General features: G+C 37.8%; 1 protein-coding gene across 1 annotated transcript in view; it reads left to right on the top strand.

Moving 5' to 3' along the window:
* The window catches only part of LOC114633054 (cytochrome P450 2C13, male-specific-like), a 42,248-nt gene extending 23,228 nt beyond the window's left edge, over positions 1-19,020 (top strand). The window contains 4 exon segments of the mRNA XM_028781675.1: positions 4,270-4,411; positions 6,909-7,096; positions 12,452-12,593; positions 17,808-19,020. Coding sequence (XP_028637508.1) covers positions 4,270-4,411; positions 6,909-7,096; positions 12,452-12,593; positions 17,808-17,989 — 654 coding nt within the window. The 3' untranslated portion in view covers positions 17,990-19,020.
* Positions 19,021-27,842: the final 8,822 nt, after the last annotated feature.

Genomic DNA, 27,842 nt, shown 5'->3' with positions numbered 1-27,842 from the left:
ATTATTGAGAGTGTGGTGTTGAAGTCTCCAATTATTATTGTCTGGGATTCAATGTGTTCTATGAGTTTTAGCAAAGGTTCTTTTATGACTGTGGGTGCCCTTGCACTTTAGCATAGATATTCAGAATCGAGACTTTCTCTTGGTAGATTTTCCTTTGATAAATACAATGTGTCACTCCCCATCTGGCTTCATAACTTTTGATTGAAAGTCTGTTGGAGTGGTGTCCTGCAGCTTCTCACAGCCTGACTCCTGTCTCAGGTTGAAGTAAGAGCAGTCAAACTTCCCACTTCCTGCCTTCCTAAGTGGCACTAGGACTGTGGCTGGTCAGAAGCGGAGACCTCCCACTTAACCCAACACCTGACCACTTTCTTAGGTTTTTCATTTCATGAGTTGCCTCCAGTAATGACTTCTTTATTGCTTCTACTTCCACTTTTAGGTCTTGGAACACTTTGTTCAATTACTTCACTTGCTTTTTGATAACATTTTTCTGTATTTCTTAATGAATTTATTTGTTTCCTCATTAAGGGCTATTTATCTGTTTACCTGGATTTTTTCTGTATTTCTTTTAGTGAATTATTTATACCTTCCTTAAACAACTCTATCATCTTCATGATGTATGATTTTAGAAAGCTTCCTGATTTTAAGGTGTTTTGGTATATCCCAGGTTTGCTGTGAAGGGAAAAGCTTATTCTGGTGGTGCCAAAGAATACTGGCTTCTATTGCTTATGTCTTGTGTTTGCCTCTCACCATCTTGCCATCCATGATGTTTACTGGTCTGGGTGTCACTGTCTGGAGCCTGCTTTCTCTGTCTTTGCGTTGCTGCAGGTCTCATAGGAGACCTATTGCTCTGGCTATAGCAGACCTCCTGTGAGGCTTTCAGACTGTTGGGTCTTCAGAGACGCATGTATGCTGGTGACCTGCTCCCCTGGCTGCAGTGGCTTTCCTGGGAGGCTTTCAGACTGTGGAGTCTTCATGGTATAGACAAGTTCCTGATCTGTTGTCTTGGATGCTTTAAATCTCCAGGGAGACCTGCATACTGATGGGTTTTCAGAGGACCAGTCCAGCTGTTGCCCTGTTTGTAGCTCTTCTCTTGGGAGACATTCAGACTATGCAGTCTGTTGCCTTGTGTACAGTAGAACACCTGGGAAACTTTCATACTGTTTGGTCAGTTGCCTTGCATGCAGTGGTATTCCTAGAAGGCCTTCAGGCTATGGTGGCTATTGCTCTGGATGCATCAGAATTTCTGTGAATCCTTTATATTTGTGGTTTCTTCAGAGGATCAGGTAAGCTCGTGATCTGTCCTGGCAGAAGATGCAGGCCCAAACTTGAGTGAAAGTCTGGAGCTTAGGAGTCTCAGGGTTGATGAGTCCTGAGTATGCTGGGCTCCACGGTATTCCTACTTCCTACAGATGTTTGGGACAGTCTTTTACTGGCTGCCCTGTGTGCAGTCGAACTCTTGATAGGCTTTCAGACTGTGGTGTCTTCAGAGAAGCAGACAAACTGACAATCTTTAGAGATTGCCCTTAATCTGCCAGCTTCTCTCTGTACTGTCTTTTTCTGATACAACAAACTTTAGTTTACAAGCAAGGGAACTAAAATGTACTTATTCATCATTTACATGTCTTTGTATTTGTTCTACTTTACAATTTTCTCAGCTATTTATAAACATCTATGCAGATGTTTCTTGATGATATATTTTCCTTTTCTGCATGCACATCACCATTAATGAGGTTTCTCATTCAAGCTGTAATTTCATACTTGGTTTTGTCAAAAAAATCTAAAGTTTTAAAAAGTTAGTGTACATTTTTAATAACTATAAGATCCTTTATTTTTGATTTTTAATTCTTATACCAAGTGTAAGGCAGTTTTGTTTACATTTGAGTCAGCATCATCTGGACCTCAAAGCTCACATCTTGATAGAAGTGTTTCTTCTCTGTGAGGAAGCTGACTTGATCATTATGGATGATTATATTAAAGTGATCTTAAACACCATTTTCAAGTATTCTACAGAGAAACATTTTTAAAGTTTTATCATTTTGAACAGCTGAGTAACATTATATTTTATAAATTGCCAGGAGCCATCATAGAGAAGCTAAAAAATGGCAGGTAATCTTCCTGAGATGGTTCTACTATGGACTGTAAATCTATGATAGATTTGATTCTATAGGTAAGGCTGAGAAGGTTATATTTGAGGAGAGATTTTTGACATTAATTTGATTTCAAGTTATTATTAAATATATACTAAAGTAGATATACATGGCTGACATTTGAGGATGGAATAACCTACACATCTCAAAACTTTGAAACCAGAATTGTTCCTGCCTAAAGGAAATGTAGAGAGCAAAATGGAGTAGAAGCTGAAGGAAAGACCATCTAGAAACCATCAATCATAAAGTCCATTCCATTCACAGACATCAAACCCTAACACTACTGATTATGCAAAGATGTGTTTACAGAGAGGAACCTGGTATGACTGTCTTTTAAGAAGTTCTGCCAGTATCTGATTAACAGCAATGTAGTTGCTCACAGCCAACCATTGGACCAAGCCTGGGAAACATAATGGAAGAGTTATGGGAAGGGCTGAAGGAGATGAATGGGATTGCAAATACATTGGAAGAACAACAGTATTAATTAACCAGAACCCTCAAATCTCTCAGCGACAAAACTATCAACCAAAGTGTACAGATGGGCTGGTTCATGGCTCCAGCTACATTTGTACCAATGAAATTTCTTATGTAGCATCAGTGGGAGAAGAAGCAGAGTTGGTGCTGTGGAAACTTGATTCACCAGAGAAGAGGGATTGCAGAGGGGTGAGGTGGGAGTGAGTGGATGGGTGGAGAAGCACTCTTGTAAATACAAAGTGGAGGGCAATCATGTGAGGAATTTGTGCAGGGGAAACTGGGAAGACAGATAACTTTTAAAATATGAACTAATAAAATAATTAAGAAAAAAAGATTCAGTGTATTTGGTTTATGTTGAGGTCTTTGATACATTTGGACTTGAGCATTGTGCAAGGTGGATCTATTTTCATTCTCCTACATACAGACCCCTAGTTAGATCATAACCATTTATTGAAGATTTTTTCAAGCCATAAATGCTACATGGTTAGAAAAAACATGAAACTGCATTACAAAAGGAGATGAGAGTCTTGTCTGGTTGGTATCAATACAGAGAATGCTAGTGCTTTTGATTATGTTGATTATAAACTATTAGATGGCCTGAAGGAAATCTAGAGAATTTGATGATATCAAGATAACAGAAAAAAATAAGTTTTATTTCTGATCCTGCCTCAACATTTAAAGCTATAACCTTGTTTATAATCCTGTAGCCCAGCATCTTTGTAGTTTTGCCACCTACATTCCTCTCCTTCTCTACTTTATCTTATGAAGGTCACAGATGTGTCATGCTATGTCTTCATGACTTAGGATCTTGCTTTTGCATTTTCATTATCAATTCTTCCATATTACATGGATAATATTGCTAATACACCTCCATATAGAGTGGAGCCTGGTTGTACTGACTGCAAACCTAGCTAATCTTGCTAGGAATGATTCATTATCTCATTTATAAATTTGAAATTTGTGCAGAGTCTGCAGTGATTGTTAACCCATAAAATCTTTTGAGAAAATATTTAAAGAAAAATTTTTATTCAGAATGCAAGCAGTTAGAATGGCTCCAACTTTTCTATTTGTACAAATAAATCAAATTATGCTTCCTAAAAAATAAGGGGAAGTCTAGCTAAAAATGCCTTAAAATATAAAAAAATCTATGAAATTCAGGTACAAAGAGACTCATTGTAACCGAGTGTTGACATAGCAAAGAAGACATAAAGTATTAGAGTCAAGTATCTTTCAATATTTTTACTACGTTAAATGTGTAGGCTTTCTTTGAAAAATGCATATACTTGTGCACAGATAACATGAAAACTAAAACTCTCCTTACATGTGTTTTAATTGGAATAGACAACAAAAAAATTAGCTTCTCTTCATATTTTCTGTAAATTTATTATGCACTGTACACATACACACACATACACACACACGAACATAATCTTGGGAATGTAATTTTGGCAAACAGCTATAAATAAGTTTGACAAATAAAGTTTAGACTATCTACACCAGAATCTCTGAAATGGTATAATAGTTTTTGCAATTAAACTTTCTAGATTCTGTGTTATTAAAAAACAGATTTGTCCAACATTGTATATTCAATTATAGTTGATTGTGCAAGTACAACATTTATCAGATAATTGTACCAAATCATTCTTAGGAAAATGGCAAACAGCAGTTGAACTATACTCTCGAACAACTGGCATCATTTTTGAGTGCTCTGTTTTTTGGTGGGACAGAGATATTAAGCTCAACAATGAGAATTTGTTTCCTTCTCTTGATGAGGCACCCACACATCACAGGTAAGGACATAGGTGATGATGCACAGCATTCTTGTAAGATTCTAAGAAGATGCAGATGGTATCCTGAACGTTGTTACCCAAAATCTCATTATGTAAATTTCTGTTCCATTGGCTTTAATGGAAATGATCACTGAATGAAATGAAGAGACCTTAGCTGTTGAAAAGTCCATTAAGTCTTGTAATTTGTCTGAGTTGTCAGACAGGTGATATGTGGTAAGCACCTTGGACATACATTGGGCCACGGTTGCATAATGTTTTCATCCCCAAATTGAGGCCCTCAGAGCAGGTGAATTCTTGCAGTTGCCTTCTTCATTGTGATAAATTTAATTCTGGGGTAGATAAAAGAAAACTCATCTCTTTAAAGCATAAAATATACCCCATTACTTATTATTTCCTGAAAATATATTTTGTTGTGTGAAGCATTTTAAATTTTTGGTTCATGCTCAATTTATTGTCTTTGATATCAAGTTTATGTTGTTAAATCTATAGCATAGAGAGTTTATCAAGTTCAATAAAAATTCTGTTGTATTTTCCAAATATATCAAAAGTTTCATTTTACAAATAACAGTATTGTAAAATTTTATGTGTAAATAGAACCAGGTAGTCAACATTAATAAAACACACCTTCCATCCTGTGTCAATAACCACTGAAATGACAATAGCATAATTATGAGACAGAATTAGGTCATTTAGTGTAGGAATACAAGACAAGAGTCAACAACTGAATCCTTTATAGCTATAATACAATAGTAATGAAGATGGAGGGGCACAAAGATCCTAGAATATGATGTAGGAACATATGCTTGAAGAGTTTCTATAGAATAAGAAAAGCATACTGTACCTCTCCATTGTCCCAAAGGGTCCCTCTTTGCATCTAAAAATTTTAAGTAGAAAACTAGGTGAGAAACCTCAGGTTGCTCTGCCCACTGTTTCCTTAATTACTTCATACTTCAAGTGAGAGATAACCACAAAGAAAACACATTAATACTTTAAAAAGTCAACAGAAATACATGTGTAAAAGAACATTGAATGGTTGATAGGGAAAGAATAACATAGAGAATTAAAGAGGAGAACTGGCAATGTTGAATAGAGTCTCAGAGCTCTTTTCTCCAACCTTTCATGAATATCAACTGCTAGTCTACCACCCAGAATGTAATGCACTATAAACATCTCTGAGTTTTGAATAGACAATTTTTCCAAACATACATTGGAAATAACAAAATAAAGAGCAGAATGTAAACAATAGAAAGAAAGCACAAATATGTTCAGGTTCACACCCAATCTACACTTAAAATTTTGACACTACTCCAAAATTCTCAAGAGCACCTGATGATTGTCTTCTACATTGAAAAGTATAATAAAGAAACAGATTTCCAACCATAAATTTTGCTCCCTATGTTGTTTTCTTTATCAAACCTTGTAGGAGTTTTCTATTCAATTGTCTAAAGTAACTTTGCAGGAAACAATTAACTCCAGATACCTGGATCACCCATGAGAGAAGATGACATTTTCATAGACTGTTCTAGGCACTAGAATTAGAAAGCCCAAGATTTCTTATTCACCTGGTGGATGTTGCAGGAATGAACAGATGATGAGGGACAACACAGAAGCAATGGGTCTTCTCATGTCTTCATTAAGTGCACATTTATTCTGGGAGCTGAAACAACCATTTGAATACATAGAAGTAATTCTAAACCATAAAGAGGAAAATTACAAACTAAAGTGAACATCATGCATAAATCAAAATGTATATCAATAATGTAAACTGACTCTAATATTGGAGATAAGTAATCACATTTATATATCTGCAGTTCTTTCCACAATTTGTCTATACTACTAAATATGTTAATCTAAAAATGACGCATGTATGTGTACTCATGTGTGTATAGTATGTATGTTTGTTCATTATCTCCTTGCAGATATGTATTTATAAATAAGATATAGACTACCTGATTTCTTCTTTTCTGCGACCCTTGTCTCAATAAATGGTGTGTATGATTGAGTACAAAAAAACAGTTATTGTTTAAAATACAAATATATTTCTATGTACTTGTTGTTGATGAACCTGCCCACTAATAGTAAAAATAAAATAAGTAGAATAAAATTGCACGAAGACCCTCAGATACATAATTTTAAAATCAATACTACATATAATTTTCATTTTAATAACTTATTTCTTATATCTTTTATCAATGTCAACAATGTCAAATTAATTGTACTCTATTTTATTGTTACAAATATTTATTATATCTCAGGCTATTTGATACTGTGGATGAAAACACTTAGCATAATATAATGATTAATATTTGTTATGTGATATGATAATCATATAAATATAAATTACAATAATTCAATTCATGTAAGTTTACTCTTCAGCTTGAAATGTTTGTTTGAAATACTACTGGGCCACTTTATTCATGGCCTAGGTTGCTGTGCCTTAAAGCGAGAAACAGGGTACAATTTTCCTATTCAAATATTTGATATTGCTTATATCCAGCTAAAGTCCAGGAAGAGATTGACCATGTGATTGGGAGGCATCGCAGCCCCTGTATGCAGGACAGGAGGCACATGCCCTACACAAATGCCATGGTACATGAAGTTAAGAGATTCATTGACTTTGCTCCACTTAGTGTGGTGCATGAAGTGATCTGTGACACTAAATTCAGAAACTACTTCATACCCAAGGTAAGTTTCAATGTGGTTCCAGTATTCTCCATCACATTGCTGCTGCAGATTGCTTATGATGGTTGATAATTAGGAAAGCAGCTCTAAGCAGGCAGGGACATAGTAGTAGCAATTCCACAATTTTTTACCTCTTCTAAAAAATATTAGATGAAAATAAGTTGTTTATAATTTCGGGTATATTTTCCAATTTGCGTTGAACTCACCAAAACTCTTTTTGAAGTTTTTATTATTTAGAGGAAAATCTATAAATAATTAGAAGGAGTTTATATACTTAATTCTTCAACTTATGAAAAAAGCTACATTAAATCTTGACTTGTTTTTGGTTTAGTCACAATAATTTATTTTTAATGATATAGTGTGTATATAGTTTTTTTTAGTTTAACAGAATAATGAATACTTTTTGTTACCATTTTTTAAACCTGATGCATAGAAATGACATAATTATCATGTGATCATACTTTTTCTAATCTCATGTATTTAACTAGTCATTGATGTTTTCTCAGAAAATCCATGCAGAATTCAAGATGACGTCTGGTTAACACTTTATCTATACTTTTATTTTCATATGTTTGCACTTCATTATCATTAAATTATTATTGACCCAATTGATGAATTTCAGAAAGCATTAATTTATATTGCTATTAATGTCTAAAATTGTGAAAATAAAATGTTTACAGGAGTATATAAGGACACTTGAAATATGTGCACATGTAGAGAATACAAAGCATTACACAAACTGAAAATATAATTTATATTATTAATTTATGATTCATTTGGAGAAATTATGAGGTTGACATAAATATTATGAGGAAAAGAGGACTGAGTAATAAACAGGTACAACTGATATATGGGTGTATTCATATAATTCCTAATCAATATAACTAATATTTCTCTGTCAAATTCAAAGACTGAACAATTTGGAAAATTATTTGAGTAGATTAAGTTTTAGCCAAGAGACCTTTCTGAGATATAGTTAATGTTTCTAAGTATTGATGTTTATGTACAGTATGCCAACACTTAAACTATATCATTATTGATAAATAAATGTTAAAAAAAAAAGACTGAAAAATGAAGAATGGCTTATGACCCAGATCCCTCCACCATGAGGGATGGTGGAATCTAAGTTTGGAACATGAAATTAGGGAAATGGCAGCCTTCACATAGTCACAAATAATATAAAATACTTTGGTGTGCTTCTAACCAAGCAAGTGAAAGATCTATATGACTAGAACATCAAGTCTCTGAAGAAAGAATTCAACAATCTCAGAAAAATGAAAGATCTCCCAGGCTCATGGATTGTTTCCATAATTTCTCTCTCATCCTGTTTATACTTTGACTAGAGGAATATTACTGATTTGTTTCAGATAATTTTATATTCAGACACTTAAGTATACTATCAAATCATCTGCAAAGAATGATATTTTGACTTTTTCCTTTCCAATTTATATTCATTTGACCTCTGTTCCTTTACTAATTGCTCTGGGTAGGATTTTCAGTACTATATTGAATAGGTAGGGAAAGAGTGGGTAGCCTTGCTTATTGTCTGATTTTAGTGGGATTGCTTCAAGTTTTGTTCCATTTAGTTTGATGTTAGCTTCTAGTTTGCTGGATATTGCTTTTACTATGTTTAGTTATGGGCCTTTAATTTGTGGTCTTTCCAAGACATTTATCATGAAGGGGTTTTGAATTTTTTCAAATGTTTTCTCAGCATCTAGTGAGATGATCATGCGGTTTTTTTCTTTGAGTTTGTTTATATAGTGGGTTACATTGATGGATTTCCATATAATGAAAAATCCAAGCATATCAGAAAAAAATGTTTGAGAGCCTAGGTCATCAGGGAAATGCAGATCAAAACAACCCTGAGATTCCACCTCAAACCAGTCAGAATAGATAAGATCAAAACTCAGTTGACTGCAGATGGTGGCTAGCATATAGAGAAAGTAGAATGCTCTTCCATTTTTGGTGGAGTTTAAAGCTAGTACAACTGCTGTGGAAATCAGTCAGACAATTTCTTAGAAAATTGCATATAGTACTACCTGAGGACCAAGCTATACCAATCTTGGGCATATACCCAAATGGTGCTCCTATGTATAACAAGGACACATGCCCCACTGTGTTCATAGCCACCTTATTTATAATAGACAGAAGCTGGAAAGAACATAGAAGTCCTTAAACAGAGAAATGGACACAGAAAATATGGTATATTTACACAATGGAGTACTAAACAACTATTAAAAACAATTACTTCATGAAATAATGAGGCAAATGGTTGGGACTCAAAAATACCTTCCTGAGTGAGATAGCCCAGTCACAAAAAATACACATAGTATGCACTCAATGATAAGTAGATATTAGCAGAAAAGTTTGGAATATACAAGATACAATTCATAGACCACATGAAGCTCAAGATGAAGGAAGACTAAAGTTTGGATTCTTCGGTCCTTCTTAGAATGAGGAACAAAGTACAGGAGGAAATACAGAAACAAAATGTGGAGCAAAAACTGCAGGAAAGGCCATCCAGAGACTGCCTCACCTGGGGATATAACCCATATACAGTCACCAAACCAAGACACTATTTTGGAGGCCATGAAGTACATGCTGATAGGAGCCTGATGGAGCTGTCTCCTGAGAGGCTCTTCCAGAGCCTGACAAATATAGAGTCAGAAGCTCACAGCCAACCATTGGACTGAGCATGTGGTCCCCAAAGGAGGAGTTAGAGATAGGACTGAAGGAGCTAAAGGGGTTTTAAACCCCATATAAAAAAACACCCATATCAACCAATCAGAGCCTACAGAGCTCAAAGGGACTAAGCACCAATGAAAGTGTACACACGGAGGGACCCATGGCTCTAAGTGCATATATAGCAGGGTATAGTCATTTCAGTAATCAATAGGAGAAGTGGCCCTTGGTCTTGAAGGCTGGATGCCCCAGTGTTGGGGAATGTCAGGGCAAAGAGGCAGGAGTGGGTGGGTGGGTAGGGGAACACTCTCATAGAAGCATGTGGAAGAGAATGGGATAGGGACTTTCCAGGGGAAAACCAGGAAATGGGATAACATTTGAAATGTAAATAAAGAAAATATCCATTAAAATAAAAAGAAATAATAGAAATATTCAACATCCTTATCCATCAGGAAAATGCAATTCAAAATACGTTGAGGTTCCATCTTATACCTGTCACAATAGGTATGATCAATTTCATAAGTGACAGTTAATGCTGGACAGGATGTGACACAATGGGAACACTCTGGTATTGCTGTTGGGAGTGCAATCTGACACATTAAGATAATTTAATTGAAATGAATACATCAGTTCCTCAGAAACTTGGATCAATCTCTTTCAAGACTCAGTTTTTCTACTTTCAGTCATATACCTAAAAGATGATCCATCCTAGCACAAGGATATTTGTGCAATTATATTCATAGTGGCTTTATTCAAAATAGCCAGAAACAGGAAACAACCTAGATGACCCTCAACTAAAAAAATGGATAAAGAACTTGTGATACACTTACATATTGGGTTATTAATCAGCTGTTACAAAAATTATATCATAAAATTTTCAGGCAAATGGATGGAACTTGAATCATCCTGAGTGAGATAACCCTGAGAGATAAACATGGTATGTACTAACTTATCAGTGGATAATAGCTATTAAGTAAATGATAATCATGAGACAATCCACAGACCATGACAGGTTATATTACAAGGGGGATGAAACAAAAGTGTAGAGGAGCAGATGACCTCAATTGGTTAGTGTTTGGAAGTGTTTGTGGAAATCTAGTGCAATGGAAACTCCATGGAATATAAAAAGGGGAACCCTAGAGAGGACTCCTAGTATTAGGAGACAAGAAGCCTGAACTATACATTTATTGTCACCAGACAAGGATTCCAAATGTGGGACTAGGACACCTCAGCAGGCATAAAATTTTCCACCTAAAATTTGCCCTTCCTGGAAAATGTTCTGGAGTAATGACAACTCAGAACTTATGAGACTAACCAACCACTGACCGGTGTAAATTGAGTCTCATATCAAGTCAGGGGGCATAGGCCAGACACTGACTTGATGTAAGTGGCTAAGAATTGAATATTGAACATCCTAGTGACTCATAGAAGAGATGAAACCAACTTGCAAAAAAATCATTTAAATTATTTCTAATTATATTCTGCTATATTAGTGCCTACTCAAGTCAACAAAGGGGATTATTAAGGCAGTGGATTGGGGAAGAGGCAGAGACGCACAGCCAGATATTATGTAGAGCTTGGGAAACACCACCAGAGAAGGTGAGGTAAAATTGGTGGAGACAGAGAGGATGAAGACACCAGGAGAACATGATACATAGAATCAACTAAATGGGGCTTATAGGTACTTAAAGAGATAGTAGATATAACCTTAGAGCCTGCATGGTCTGCACTAGGTACTCTGAAAATACATTATGGTTGATAGGATTGGTCTAGTAGTACCAATAACAGTGGTAGTGAGGTGTGCCTCTCTTTTCGTTGCTCTTCTTAGTAAGAACTTTTTTGCTTATTAAGTTTCCTTGTTATGCTTTAACATGAAGGCTTATGCCTAGTCTTATTAGACCTTGTTGTAACATGTTCAATTGATATTCTTGAGGAGGAGGCATTTTTTGGTTTTTGGCTTTATTTATTCATTTATTTATTTATTTTTTGAAGACAATAAGCAGGACAGTGGATCTTGAATAAAAAGGAGTTTAACAAATAAAATTAGAGGAGTTGAGAAAAGGGAGGACCCTGTCAGAGTGTATTGTATGAAGGAAGAATAAATACAAAAATGGGAAAAGAAGTTATATTGCATCCTATGATAATTTCTTTCCTTCCATAGTCTTCCTTCTGTTTGTATATTTGCATGTGTCTTTATATGCATACACTCTGTGTGTGTGAGCAAACTCTTACATTCATAGCATGTAAAACCTAAATTATGTTAATGATGAAAAATAAGTAAAAAAAAAAAGTCTGTCTAGACCTTGCTTATTTACCAACATGAATGACTTCCTATTTGTTTGACATAGAAAACAAGTCTCCATTAGAAATCATGACCTATGTGACCAATGAAACTCAGTTGACAAACTAGAGCAGCAGGTGTTGAGACAACCTGCAGGAAAAGAGAAAAGAGTCAGCAGCATTTGTACCAAATGCCCAATGCAGACTTCAAGTATCACTAAAGGCACCTTACTCACACCATTGTGGCTAATATCAGATTCCTCCCTGTTCCTTGAATTATTTGTCTCTTGAAATTTTCCTAGTATTTTTGTACCTCTTCTATGGAGGAAAAGGTGAATAATGTTTAGCACTCTGATATATTTGCACATTGCTTTTTCTGTTGTGTCTTGTTTGCAGGGAACAAAGGTAATAATATCACTGAAATCAGTGCTGCATGACAGCAAGGAGTTCCCCAACCCAGAGACGTTTGACCCTGGCCACTTTCTAGATGAGAATGGAAACTTTAAGAAAAGTGACTACTTCATGCCTTTCTCAGCAGGTAATAGGAACTCATTCTCAGTGCTCCAGTGGGGACTTATAAGTGGCTCCCAATTGCTAGTCAACTTCTATTTTTTTTAAAAAAATTATTGATCATTTCACAAATTTACATCTCAAATGATATCCCATTTCCTGGTTAGCCCCTCCAACAACCCCCAAATGCATGATATTCCACTTCCTGGTTACTCCTCCTTGACCACCTCATGCCACATTTTGTGCATGATCAGCAGCATTACTCCCAGTGTCTATGCACTATCCTTGATAATGATGATGCCTTTTCCTAGACAGAATAAAATATTTATGCTATCCTAGCAATTCTAGTGGTTATGCATTTGAAATTCTTTTATGTACATCTTGGGGATGCAAAAGGCATTATCCTAAAGAATAAATGTCACTTAGCCTTTGATGATCACCATTAAGATCAAGATTCAACCATATTTTGAATGTATATCTTTGTGTGTCACTCTCCTCCAGGCTCAACTATACAGAAAAATCTTAAAAACTATTTTATTAAAAAATAAAATAAATAAAATAAAAACATCAGAAATGCTCTTATAGGCATAAAGTCCATGTAAGGAAGGGGATGAGCAATTAGGCTGATACAGTTGGTCTTGTGGTTGGAGAGAATTACAAGAAGAACAAGCATCCTCTTTGGGAGAATGCTCCACAATTTTTGCTTTCCAATATCTCAGTTAAAATGCAAAAGTGATTCATCATTATGATAGATAAATTTCTACCTTCCACAAAGAACCATGAGTGTAGAATAAAATGAATGATATTTTTAGATCTCATTTTTTATTGTTTTAGTTTCATACATGTATACAAGGTCTTCAATCAAAACCACCCCAATATTTCAACACAACCATCACACTTCCATAACACATGATCAGAAAATTTCTTTTTCTCCAATTTTGTACACCTTAAAATTCCAGAGTGCACTATGTCCTCTATACTCTTATTGGTTTAGTGACAACCTCTGGAGAGTCAGTAACCCACAGATGAATAATTGATGAATAAACCTGGCTTTCCCTCTTAGTAACCTGTAGCTTCCAGTAATTCTTTATTAGGACTGAGGCTTTGTTAGCACATTCTCAGTCATTGTTGGAACTTTGGCTAGTGTTTGACATTCTTACAAAAATAATAAAAGTAAAAATAATAATAATAAACAATGACTCAGCAATGAAGAGAACATGCAGCTATTGCCATAAATCTCAGTAAAATGCCTAGCACCTACCTTGGGTACTAAAATCCACCTGTATTTCCTCTTTCAGGCAACCTTGAAGAGTCTTCTGATCTTCCTAAATAGCTAACATTGACATTCACTCACCCATATATGCAAACACTATGCATATTTATTTGTATAAAAGAAGATAAGATAATAAAACACAGATAGACAATACTTTCTAGGTACAGATGTAAGAAACTTCCAGGTCACCATGAGATCATGGAAACTTGTGATTGGGGCAGATATTCTGGGCTTCCCTGCTGCTCCACCTATAAGGATACTTTTCATGAATATCACATCTCCATACCTAAATTGTGTGTGTAGGCTTTTGACATGGATGCATGTTCATTCATCAAGTGATTTTGATATCTAATTCATAAAATATCTCCTTGAGCCTGTTGTCTTTCGTGTCAATACCATCTTGATTTTATTACTATAACTCTGGAGTACAATTTGAGGTTAGAGATAGTTATATCTCTGTGAATTTTTTATCATTGAGGAATGTTTTAGCTATCAGGGTGTTTTGTGTTTCTCTATATCAAGTTGAAAATTCTTCATTGTGTTGGAATTTTAAAGAGAATGGTGGTGAACTGTAGATTGCTTTTGGTAGGAAAACCAATTTCCACTCTATCAATCCTACTGATCTGTGCGCATTGGGAAATCTTTTCATCTTCTGATTTCTTCTTCAATTTATTTCTTCAATATCTTTATTTTTTGTCTTTTAAGTCTTTCACTTCACTGTTCAGATTTACTCTAATATGTTTTTTGTTTTAATATAGTAAAATATACTGTTACTCTAATTTCTATCTCAATACAGTTATCAGTTGTATATAGAAATCCTGTTGATTTTTGTGTAAGTTTGTATGCAGATACTTTCCTTAAAGATTTATCATCTGTTGAATTACCTAGTAGAGATTTAAGAGTTTTATAGATACAGTCTTATCATTTGCAGTTAAGGATATTTTGAAATATTCCTTTCCTACTTGAATTGCATTGATTTATGTATGTCAAATCATCTCTTCATCTTTATGATGAAGCCTACTTGATAATCTTTTTGAGAATTCTAGTATTGTGTTAACAAGCATTTTTACTGAAAGTTGTTACATCTATGATTGTAAGACAATTTAGTTTGTAATTCTCTTTTATATTTGGGTATGTAGGTGGTTTAGGCATCTGGGTAATTGTGACCTCATAACATAAATTATGCAGTTTATTTTTTTCTATTTTGAAGAATAGTTTTGGGATTATTGGCTTTAAACTGGTACAATTCATTGCTGAATCCCTCTGACCTTTGTCTTGTTTTGATAGGAGGTGTTTAATTATTGCTTCTCTTTCACTGTAAGTCTGAAGGTTGATTTAAGTTTTGTAGGTGATGTAAATGAAGAACTTATGACTTTCTCTTAGTTTTTCCAATTTGGTGGTGTCAATATTTTTATAGTATTCCTATAAAATTCTCTGAATTTCCTCACTTTGTATTTTCATATCCTATTCTCAACTCTAATTTTATTAACTTGGATTAACTTCATCTTTTAGTTAATTTTGTAAAGGATTTATCAGTCTTGTTGTTTTTCAAAGAGGGAACAATTCCTTTCATTGATTTTTTTTTTATTTCTTTGCTCTTGCTGTTTCTATTTTTTGGTGATTTTAGCCCTGAGTTTGAATGTTTCTTCAAATTTACATCTTCTGCATAGTATTTCTTCTTTTTTGGCTAGAGTTTTCAGATATGCATATAGTTAATATAAGACATAGCACTCCACTCCCCTCCCCTATCTCTATTGTTCTCTTTTTTTTGATGCACAAGCCTATGACTTTGCCATTTAGGAGTGACTTTATTATGTATCATTGGTTTATCTGATCCTGATTTAACTTTGGTACCTGGTATCTGTCTAGAAAATTTCCCATTTCATCCAGATTTTTTAGTTTTGTTGAGTATAGGCTTTTCCAGTAGGATCTGATGATTTTTTTTAATTTCCTCAATTTCTGTTATTACGTCTTCCTTTTCAGTTCTGATTTTATTAATTTCAATACTGTCTCTGTGCCCTCTGGTTAGTCTGGCTAAGGTTTATCTATTTTCTTGATTTTCTCAATGATCCAGCTCTAGATTTTGTTGATTCTTTGTATAATTCTTTTGTTTCTACTTGGTTAACTTCAGCCCTGAGTCATTGGTTTGAGTTTTCATTATCATTCCAAATTTTTATGGGCTACTCCATTTGCTTACATTTCACATGTTATCTCCCTTTTTTGGTTTCCCCTCTGTACCCCTCCTATCACATACTCCATCCCACTGCTTCTATAAGGGTTCTCCCCCCACCAACCCACCCACCAACTCCTGCCTTGCAGCTCTAGTATTTCCCTATGCTGGGGCATCAAGCATTTATAGGACCAAGGGCCTCTTCGCCAATTGATGCCAGATAAGTACATCCTCTGCTGCATATACACCTGGAGTCCTGGGACCCTCCAGGTGTATTTTGTGATTGGTAGCTTAGTACCTAGGACCGCTGCAGGTGGGGGTCTATTTGGTTGATATTGTTATTCTTCCTGTGGGGTTGTAAACCCCTTCAGTTCCTTCAGTTCTTCTTCTAACTCCACTAAAGGGCTTTCATGCTCTGTCAGATGGTTGGCTGACAGCATCTGCATCTGTATTGTTCAGACTCTGGCAGAGCCTCTCAGATACAGCTATATCAGACACTTGTCAGCATGCACTTCTTGGCATCAGCAAAAGTGACTTGGTATGGTGGCTGTATATGGGACATATCCCCAAGTGGGGCAGTCTCTGGACGGCCTTTCCTTCATTCTCTGCTCCATTCTTTTTTCATGTATTTCCATTAGACAGGAGAAATTTTGGGTTAAATATTTGATATGGGTGGGTGGCCCCATCCCTCATGTGGTGGCTGTGCCTAATCTCTGAATAAGGCCTCTAAGGTTCTCTCTCCCCTTTGTTGGGTATTTCAGCTAATGTCATCCCTGTTTGGTCATGGTAGCCTCTTCCTTTCCTGGCATTGAGGACTTTCAAGTTTCTCATCCCTCATTGCTATACCTCTTTTCAATTTCCTGATATTCCGTACCTCTCGGCTGTTTCCTCCCACATCTGATCGGGCCCCCTTTTCTCTTCACTCTTCTTTCTTCCTTGCAAGTCACCCCTACCCTCTACCTCCAGTGATTATTTTGTTCCCCCTTGTAATTAGGACATAAGCATCCATACTTCAGTCTTCTTTCTTCTTGAGCTTCATATGGTCTGTGAGTTTTATTGTAAATATTCCAAGCTTTTTGCCTAATATATACTTATCAGAGAGGACATACCATGTGTGTTCTTTTGTGTCTGGGTTATCTCACTCAGAATATTTTCTAGATCCATCCATTTGGCAGCACATTTTATGAAGTCATTGTTTTTAATAGAGGAATAGTACTCCATTGTGTAAATGTACCATATAATTTCTTGCTTTATATGTTTTTCTCTCAGTATTGTCTTGTTCAATTTCTAAGACTTTCAAAACCTTCTGTGGTTTCTGTTGTTGTTGATATCCAACTTTAATCCAAGGATATTACATGGTTTCCAAGGTGCTGTTTTAATTTTTTTATGTTTGTTCAGACATGATTTGTTTCCAAGTATGTGTTCACTTTTGAATAAAGTTCCCTGAGCTTCTGAGAACAAAGTATATATTTGATATTAAATTGAAATATTTGTGAATATCTGCTAGTTTCATTTGATTTATACTGTCATTTATCTTCAACATTTCTGTTTGGATTATATCCGGGTGACCTGTCTTCAACAATATATTTCTTAACATCTTATGTTAGCAAAAAAAAAAAAAAAGAAGCCTTACCATTGTCTATTTGCTTAAGTAATTGTCCATAAAACAACCAATACATCTAACCATTCATCCATTAACTCATTCAAATTTATTCTCTTATGTCAGTTACAAACACTGCCTCTTGAAGTCATTTATGTATAAGGTATAATTACCTTCTTTCACTCTTTATTTCCCATAGGAAAACGAGTGTGTGTGGGAGAGAGCCTTGCCTGCATGGAGCTTTTTCTATTCCTGACCACTATTTTACAGAATTTCAAACTGAAATCTCTGGATGACCCAAAGAACATTGATACAGCACCAGTATGTTCTGGACTTGTTTCAGTGCCTCCCACTTTCCAGATGTGCTTCATTCCTGTCTAATGAAGACCACTAAACAAAAATGAGGATGAGGAAAGCTCCTGCTGTGATGTTTTCTGAAATCACCCACAGAAGCCTTCATTCACCATGTCTCAGAAATGCAATTGAGTATTTCTCCATTCTCATAGCTTCTCTTCTCTAATTGCCCAAGGATATCAGTTCTCCATTACACAGTTTCTGAAGTCAATGAAAAATATCATGAAGGAAAAAACTCACTGCAAATAAAAGGGTTCTGTAATTATCTGCTTCTAAATCCATTTTGAGAGCCCGTAAGGGAAAAAAGAACAAAGACAGAGCTCTGATCTCCACATATGCCTTTAGAGCTTTGTACACACACACACACACACACACACACACACACACACATACACACACAGCCTATTCTCTTCCCCTGTAAATACATATGGGAAAGAATTTATTGGTGAGGAAGACATGAGAAATCTCTTTAACTAGGCATCTCCTAAAGTAACTAGAATTGTTTATATTTTAAACATATAACTGTAATCAGGAGTAGCTTCAGACTGTACAAAAACAAGGGTGTAATACACTGTCTGGGTGAGTCCACTCTCGCTTTGTCGTTACCCAAATCAAAATTAAAACATTTAAAATCTGTTTTAAAATGAAGAGGAATATTAAGTTTGTCTCCCATCTTAAACCTGAGCAAGTGTTTCACTTTCATATTGCTTACTTTGTCTCTAAACTCCTCTGTCCATTCCAGCAAGAATAACAGTCACAGGAAGTATCACATTTTATCATTGTTAGTTGATTAATCCCTTCCCACATCATTGAATGTTAATAAATGAAAATACATTTAAAAAGGTAAATCTATTAGAAAATGCAAGAATCATGAAATCAGCACAGTTACTTAACACAGTTCCAGAAAAGATGTTCAGATTGCTACAATCTCTGTTTTGATGTCTCTTTCTTTGGATTCTGGTTTCTGCATGTTGCATTCTTGAGAACTTTCTGCATTATGATTTTTGTGTCTTTTTCTCAGAAAATTATATCTTAGTCTTTTTAGGAAAACTCTAAAATTAACTTTATCTGGCCATTTTATGATCAATTCTTGGTAATCCCAGAAGAACACCAGGAATTGCAAGTCTGGTGTAAAAACAGTGAATCTCTATTACAGCAGTCAGAATCAGATTGCAAGCCTTCTTCTGTATACAGTCTTGGAATGAGATATTCATGTCCAGGGGCTTGGAATATGTGTGTTTGTGTGTGTGTGTGTGTGTGTATTTTTGATGGTTATGAACTCACCCACTCTGTGCACCGCGGTGGCAGCACTCCCCGGAGCCACTGGCGAACTGCAGCTGAAAGGAAAGAACTCATGCGTGCATGAAGAGGTGGCAGGATCCCTGGTGCAGTGGCACAGGGACCCAGCACAGCCCACTGACAGCAACTGAGTCCCCAGAGCAGCAGCAGAGGCAGCCCGCAGGGGTGCGGCAGCACAGGGAGCCCACAAACGATTGCTGCAGAAGAGGGAGCCCCGTGGAACACTGTTGAAGGGGAGGGAGTCCCACGGGCTGCTGCGGTGGGGGAGTGGAGAAGCTTCTCTCACAGGTGAGTTTCCCACTTACACAAGAAAGTCCAAAGTTCCAGAAGACACGTGGAATCCAAGATGAAAGTTTATTGGCCATGATGATAGTTGTATCTAGATGATGTGCACTCCCGACAAATGTCAGGAGGAGCTCCCTTATATTGGGGAGTGGGAAGAGGAGGAGCTAGGAAGGGGAAAACTTAGTTAGCTATGTCTCCTGGCCTTTAGATTGAGGCAGAGGCCTGTTAGTCATGCCCTCTACCTGTGCCTTATATGACTGACCATATAGGTGAAATGGAGATCTCTGGGTTTTGGAGGCATGGTCAAACACCCCAGGGTGTCCTCTACAGCCTGACATCCCACTCTCTTTTCTTTCATGAAAGAAGGGGCATCTCTGAAAGTGTAGGTCATAGGAGATATATGTAGCCCAAATGTGGGGGTGTTACTCCCATGTGACCAATGACTGTGGGCCTCTGTGGGAGGGACTGTGGAGGGATGAAGCTGAGAGAGCCAGAGGCCTAGGAAGAGCCTGAATGCCTTCAGTCCTAGTGGTTACCCAGTGGTCCATGCAGTCATCCAGGGGTCCAGGGGTCCAGGGTTCTTAAGCACATTCTACCAGGCACCCAGCCTCTTCTCATAGTTTGCCACCCACAATTCCCTCTCTTAGGAGAGGTGTCATCTGTAGTGAAAATTTTGGATGAGGAAGTCAAAAGAAAACACTACGCAGGCCAAAATGTAGCATAACCAAGCCAAGGGTATTGGGAATTGAGGGTTGGGTTGAGAAAGCAAGGAATCATTGAATCAATTAAATACATGTTGTACAATTTGAGGGTAATGATATCTGATTAATCTAAATAGACATTATCTTTTCTTCACTAACATGTTACTTTAGCTATGTAACTTTGGGAAGAGTTCATCTGCAGCTGAAAGGCCTGGATCTGTCTTCCATCTCAGCATGTGTTTCTGTGTCTTAGTGAGCATCTCTGGGTCTTCAGTCAGATGAGAGGGCTGGGAGAAGGCACCCTGGCAGGTTCCAGGAGGCGGTCCTGTCTCTGGATCTCAGGGTTAGCGTGTCTCTCGAGTCTGCAGTCAGATGAAATGCCTGGGCAGGAGGCAGCTTGGTATCTCAGGCAGGTTCCAGAAGATGGTGTTGTCTCTGATGGATCTGTGGGTATAATCACAGGGAAGCAGCATCTCCAGCAGGGAGATGCCTGGAAAGCCTGGATATTGAGCATTAAATTACTTGGCAGCATTTACATCCTGGAAAGGGAAAGTTATTTTAGGAAATTTTAGTCCTGGAAGGTATCTTTGAGTCTGTTTTTGAATGGCTGAAGGACAAAAACATTGTGTTAATCATGTAACTGGGATAGGCAGCAACACTTTGTCTGTGAAAGGAAATTGGTTGTTAATTAAAAGCTGAAAGATGGTGATCAGCATGTTGATTTAACCTGTGGAAGTAGATTTAGATGACTTTTGAACCTTGAAGAAATTTTAAATGGTTGAAGAAAGTGTTGGGCATATATCATGAGTATTAGAGAGAATAGGAAATATTAAAACAAAAGGCAAAAATTTTGGTTTAAAATCATGAACATTGTTGTTTTAGAAGTTCCTGTTAGGGAAAAAGGAAACATTTAAATAAAAACAAGAAAATTTTGGGTTGAGAAGCACAAACATTGTTGTAGGTATTCCTGTTTGGGAGAATAACATTAATGGAGGGTTGTGGTGCGCTGCCGCGCATGCGTAGTCTCCCTCCTGAAATCGCTATTAAACACCAGTAAGGCAAATGCCTGAGCAGCCGGTAACTGTCAAAAACTGACGCAGCCTGACGTGTCATATCTGCCGAGATGCATCAGCCAATAGAGTAGGGACACGCCGACCCGATGGGTATATAAGGAGAGCTCCTCTTCCCCTCGGGGTCTTTCCTCATTTTCATTGGAATAAAGCTTGCTGCAGAAGGATCCTGGTGTCCGAGTCCGTTCTTGCTGGCGAGAAGGTGACGCAGGTCACAGTTGGTGCCGAAACCCGGGAACAGGCTGAAACATCGCCAGGAACCGAGGGAGACCCTCCGGTCGCGGAGTGGATTCAGAACTGCAGACAAAGGTAAGCTCTGAGAGGCATGTTTGGCCTTGATCTATTTCGTCTCCCTCCCCAGGCGGTGCTCGTTCTCTTCCTTCTGGTTTTGCAGGATGAGAAAAGCCGCTCTACTGTAGCGGCGGGCCAGGGAGTGCTAGACGAATTACAGGGCACCATGTAGGAAACAGAGCAGGATAATTGCTTAGGAGCGCAGAAAAAAAAGGGAGCTCAGAAAGAAAAAGGAAAAAAAGGCATGCCTAAGAAAACAGACCCTTCCAAAGACGTTCAGTCCGTGGAAGTGAGAGGTAAGGGAAAGGACACCCTTGGGAGAGACGTGCACGAAGGGGGCGGAGGCCTCAGAAAGAAATCTCTTTATCAGGTAAAGGAGCTGGAGGCCTCGGGTCTTGGTGGCTCAGAGTCGGAGGAGCTAACTTCCTCTGAAGAGGAAAGAGCTGCTTCAGATGGGAAGAGCAAGGTTAGAAAGAATTGGAAAATTAAGAAAGCAGGGTACTGAGGTGTTACAATAGCTGCCTGCTACATCTCCAATGAACGAGATGAAAAGGTACATCTTGAATATGAGAGAGAGAGAAAGGGTTTTAGAAAAACAGTTGTCCTCTCTCTGAGCTGTGTCAACAAAAAAGAATGAAAAGGCTACTTCAGAGCTCATCTAGAAAAAGAAAGAAATTCGGGAGACGTCCTGAATTTCTCTTTATTTAGCTCTTAGATGTCCTTTGTTGTCTGTCCTTGGCGCGCCAATGTCCACGTGTGTCGATTGTTTGTTTTTTGTTTCGTTGTCTAAGTGTATGTTCTATGTTGCATGTTCAAAAGACAAAAACGGTTACATATCCAACTCTTGGTCTAGTTTAACTTTGTTTTAAAGGCAGTCTTAATATACACAGCAGAGGCTGATAAGCTACCCTACACCTGTAGCTAAGAGTTGAGCTGAGCTGAAAAAGCCTTTCCAGGAATTGACTGTTGGCATAAGCTGCTTTTAAAAGAAACCAATAGCTTTTTGGGTTTTATAAAGAAGCTAAGAGTTGTTTTGTCCTAGAAAAGTCTCGGTGACAAGGTGCTTTTCTCTTGAAATTACAGCTAGAAAAGGCAACAAATTTTGTTTGTTCTAAATATATAAGATGCATAGCCACTTCATTGTTGTTTCTGATTGGTTTTAAAAGTATAAAAATGTTCAAAATTATTGGGTGTGATTAGAAATTTACAACTTTGGTAACAGAAAGTTGGTGTAAAACTAACTCAGTGTTATAGTCATTCAGAAACCAGAAACCAGTATCTCTTCAATGAGATATTAAAAGCTGCTTCATCAAAAGAAACTCAAAATTATAGTTAAACTGCCAGTATTCCATTGGCTACAGTTGGCAGTTCAACTGTGAGTTTGGAATTCTTTGACTCATCCATGTTTATGGTTGAGAAGAGGATAGAGGAGAGTTGCCTATTTTGTCAGGAGGAGATTACTTGATTTGGAGCTCAGATTGGAGTAACACTAGTAAAATCATAGTGCCATGATGAATGCTCAGGCAGGCATGTAGACTGGGATATTAACATGCTTCTAGGAGAAGGTCAGTGTGAAGGCAATGTTAATCAGGTTGAACTGCCTACACAGCTCTCAGACCATACAAGCAGACTTAGATACATTCGTCTTTGCGATGAAATTGCACCCTCATACAATCAGGGTCTGGCCACAGCTTGCACAGAACCGTAAAGTAAAAAGATGTTTTAAATGAAGAAATTTAGATAGTTTTTAAAGTGACTGTCCCAGGAACAAAGGCTTGAGCAACAGTCAGGTGACCAAGGTTACATGACAAACTTGTCCTTGGTGCAGGAAGGATAATCTTTGGGCCAGACCTCAGGATATAGGCCAAGATTAAAAACATTTACATTTGAATTAAGGCTATGTACAGAGTGGGTGCGGCAGGAGCTTGTATTTCAGACATTCCTTTTGTCCTGACCTGCCTCTAAAAGGGTGTTTTCTAGAATTTGTTTATTGCCTTGTTTTTTCCTTAGGGAGGTGTCAGCCTCAGACTCAAAAGAAATTCAAAACAGCTTATGGGCCAGGAGTTAGAGATAATGATTATGCTGGAGGAATTAAAATTGAGCTTGTTTCCCTCCATGGCATTATAGCTGTGCCTGTTAACAAAATAATTGCTCTAGAGTAAGAGAAGACAAGATTGGCTTTTATCTGATATTCTCACTCAGCTAAAAGAAATTGGTTATTCAATTAATCCAAAACAAGTTCAAACTTAAGATTTATAAAACTGATGGGACACTACAGCCTGACTTGCCTACTCCTGCTGCCATTCAAGTTAATGCATATAACATTATTATAGATTTAGAGGATTGTTTTATACAGTTCCTTTACCTCCTGGTAAAGGTGAGAGGTTTACATTAAGTGAATTTGCTTGTGATTTTTGAGAGCCCATGAAGCCATTCATTAAAAAAGCTTGCCTCAAAGAATGATTAATGGCCTAAAAAAATTTGTTGTTGCTTTAATACAAAAGTTAAACATTTAAATCTCTCAGTGTATATTATTCATTGTATATTTTGTTAGCTGATCTCTTTAAAGGAGTTTTTCTGTACGCCTTTGCCCTAATACAATGAGCTTTAAATTTTAGAGTCCTTATCACTCCAGAAAAGATTCAAAGACAATATCTTTTCAGTATTTGGGAACTTAGTTATATCTTAAGCAGATTGTGACACAGAAAATTCCAATAAGAATGGATAATTGGGGCTAGACAGATGGTTCCGCCGTTAAAGGCTAGACTCACAATCAAAAATATTAAGAGTTCAATTCCCAGCAACCACATGGTGGCTCACAACCATTTGTAGTGGGATCTAGTGCCATCTCCTTGCTTGGAGGTGTACATACAAAAAAATGGTTTACTTTTAATGATTCTCAAAAGTTATTAAGAAATTAATTGGCTAAAACCTCATCTTCAGCTTACCATAGGAGAACGTAAACCTCTGTTTAATATTCTCAAGGGAGATGCAAGTCCTAATTCCCCTTGACAATTAACTGATGAAAGAGGAACAGCTTTGCTAAGAGTAGAGTAAGCTGTTAGTTATCGACAGATACAGTATATAGACTATGATAAATTGTTGGCTGTTTGCATTATTGCTACTCATGTACTCACAACAGCCCTTTGGCAATACAAACACAGTTTAATTTAACCAGCTTACACTTCTCAAAAGTTTGGACAATTTTGTCGCCAAACAAGGCATTATAGAAAGGGCTCATCGCACTCTTAAGTCTTATCTAATAAAACAAAAAGGAGAAGTCGAGGAGGCTCTACCCTCAGTGCCACAAGTCACCGTTTCTATAGCACTTTTTACCCTCAAATTTTAAAAAAATCTGGACAGTCAGGGCCATTCAGCTGCTGACCGTCACTGTTTAGAGCCTGACAGGCCAAAAGAGATGGTCAAATGGAAGGATGTCTTGACCGGAAAATGGAAAGGCCCGGATCCTATTTTAATAAGAGCCAGGGGAGCGGTTTGTGTTTTTCCGCAGGAAGAAGACAACAATTTTGGCTACCAGAGCGACTGACGCGACGACTCACGATATTAGAAGATGACACCCAGGCAGATCCTCCAAACTCTGATGACAGCCCTCGTGCTGATCCAAGGGATACAGGTTCCTAGTATATCGGGGGAACAATGATGGGCCATATTATCTGCCTTTCCAAAACCCTTACCAGTCAGATATAATGTAGCTAATCTGTCCAGGAAATTGTTTCAATATCTTGCAGGAAATTGGTCGGAAAACTTCGATGAGACACTCAAAAAATTGAGAGTGGCTATGGTGGCCATCAACTCAACGCGCGTGGATCTGTCCCTGACTGAGGGACTCTCCTCCTGGATCTCTTCAGCTTTCTCTTTCTTTAAAGAGTGGGTGGGAGTGGGACTTTTTGGAGCTATTTTGTGCCTGGGTCTGGCGGGTACCCTTTTTCTGCTGTGTAGGATGAGAGCTCAACGACAGAGAGATAGGGTGGTGGTGGCTCAGGCCTTTGCAGCCTTAGAAAATGGTGACTCTATCGGCATCTGGATGTCCATGCTCAGGGACTAACATCGATAGCCCCCATACTATTCTTGCCCATGAGGTCTCTGTTCCATGATAAGGGCTGGTATGTCAATGACGGAGTGTCAAGTAAGACTCGGTCCACCTAAGACAGGGCAATCTCGGGTGGGGAGATCGACCCAGTGACAGGTAAGGATTTGAGCATTGCTCTCCTTTGCAGGCTCAGTACCATCATGAGGCCTCAAACGAAAGGGGCTACAGAACCTCCCCAAGAATCACCCATGCAGGGTCTCAGCTTCTGCACCTGGAGTGCCTTTGTCCATTGCACCCAGTGAAGTGAGACCTTCTGCTCCAATTAATATTTAAAACAGGGGGAGATGTGGTGCGCTGCCGCGCATGCGTAGTCTCCCTCCTGAAATCGCCATTAAACACCAGTAAGGCAAATGCCTGAGCAGCCGGTAACTGTCAAAAACTGACGCAGCCTGACGTGTCATATCTGCCGAGAAGCATCAGCCAATAGAGTAGGGACACGCCGACCCGATGGGTATATAAGGAGAGCTCCTCTTCCCCTCGGGGTCTTTCCTCATTTTCATTGGAAGGATCCTGGTGTCTGAGTCCGTTCTTACTGGCGAGAAGGTGACGCGGGCCACAGAGGGTTTAGAAGCAGTGGGAGAGGGACCTGTCCTGCCATGTGGTAGCTGGGTGCTTTAGCAGAGAAGCCAGAGTATTCCCCCCCCTTTTTTTTTTAGTAGTATTAAATGTAGAGAAAGAGAAGAAAGGCCAACTTTGAAGAAAAACTCAAAGCAAGAAACACAGGGGTTTGATACGAGAGTCAGGAAGAGTGAGATTCTGTCTGAGCCATGGGAGGGAGTCCCATGGGCTACTGCAGCAGTGGAGCCCAGAGGCTTTTTTTGCAGGCGAGTTTCCCACTTACACAAGAAAGTCCAAAGTTCCAGGAGACATGTGGAATCCAAGATGAAAGTTTATTGGCCATGATGATAGTTGTATCTAGATGATGTGCACTCCTGACAAATGCCAGGAAGAGCTCCCTTATATTGGGGAGTGGGAAGAGGAGGAGCTAGGAAGGGGAAAACTTAGTTAGCTATGTCTCCTGACCTTTAGATTGAGGCAGAGGCCTGTTAGTCATGCCCTCTACCTGTGTCTTACGTGACTGACCATATAGGTGAAATGGAGATCTCTGGGTTCTGGGGCGTGGTCAAACACCCCAGGATGTCCTCTACTGCCTGACATATATGATGGATGGATGTATATGTCTGCATATATATATATATATATATATATATATATATATATATATATATAAATTCAGCACAAGGCTGGGCCCTCTTCAAAGGTCAGTACCACCTACGAAAGAGGGAAGGAAAGAGCTTTATCTTCTCTAGACCCCTGTGGCAGAGAAGTACAGGGGCAGGCTCCCTGTGTCTCTTCATTCCCACCTCTGCTGTTAACTTCAGAGGCCAATTGTGAATTCTCTGAAACCTTGATTGTCTGTCCTAACTGGTTCATATTGGGATCTTATTATTATCAGTTGAATAATTTCTAGTCTCTGTTTCATATATTGAAAAAATTTATTGATTATGCATGGCCCAAAAGTGAAGAATGGTAAAATGATGATCTGGGGTCCTACGATTGTGAAGATGAAGGTTATTAGCCAAGGAGAAGAATCGAATAGTGAATGATACCAGCCTTTGGAATTCTCTCGTTCCCTTTGGCATCTATCTATACTTTCTCAAACTTTAGCTAATGACTCCCTAATAACTTCAGAATAGTTGACATAGAAACAACACTCTTGACAAAAAGCGTTGCATAACCCTTCTTGTTATAGGAATACTAAGTCTAATCCCACTCTGTTTTGCAGTACAACCTCAGCCAGAGAGTATTTCACTCCAGGTGTGAGATGGACTTTTCCAGGCATTGAATGTCATCATCTATGTTTGCCATTAAGCTATTGTAATTTTTTCCTTTCTAGAATTCTTTTCCTTTTCCCCACTTAGGATCTTTCTACTTTTCCTCTTAGATAGCTTTCATAGGAAATATTAAACACTTAGTAATAAACTCTATAATCACTTCTCTAAGTGTCTTTTCTTCCTGTGACTTCACACTAGCAGGTGTAAGTTAAAGTCCAGCAGTTCCTGCTGAGATAGTACAAAGGCTATTTACTTAATCCTTTGCTTTTTTTAGGAAGAGGTGGTAAG

Source organism: Grammomys surdaster, unplaced genomic scaffold (genome assembly GCF_004785775.1).
Source record: "Grammomys surdaster isolate TR1022 unplaced genomic scaffold, NIH_TR_1.0 513, whole genome shotgun sequence".
Classification (NCBI taxonomy): domain Eukaryota; kingdom Metazoa; phylum Chordata; class Mammalia; order Rodentia; family Muridae; genus Grammomys; species Grammomys surdaster.
The sequence above is the reverse complement of the archived record's forward strand: the minus strand, read 5'-3'. Positions and strand labels throughout refer to the sequence as shown.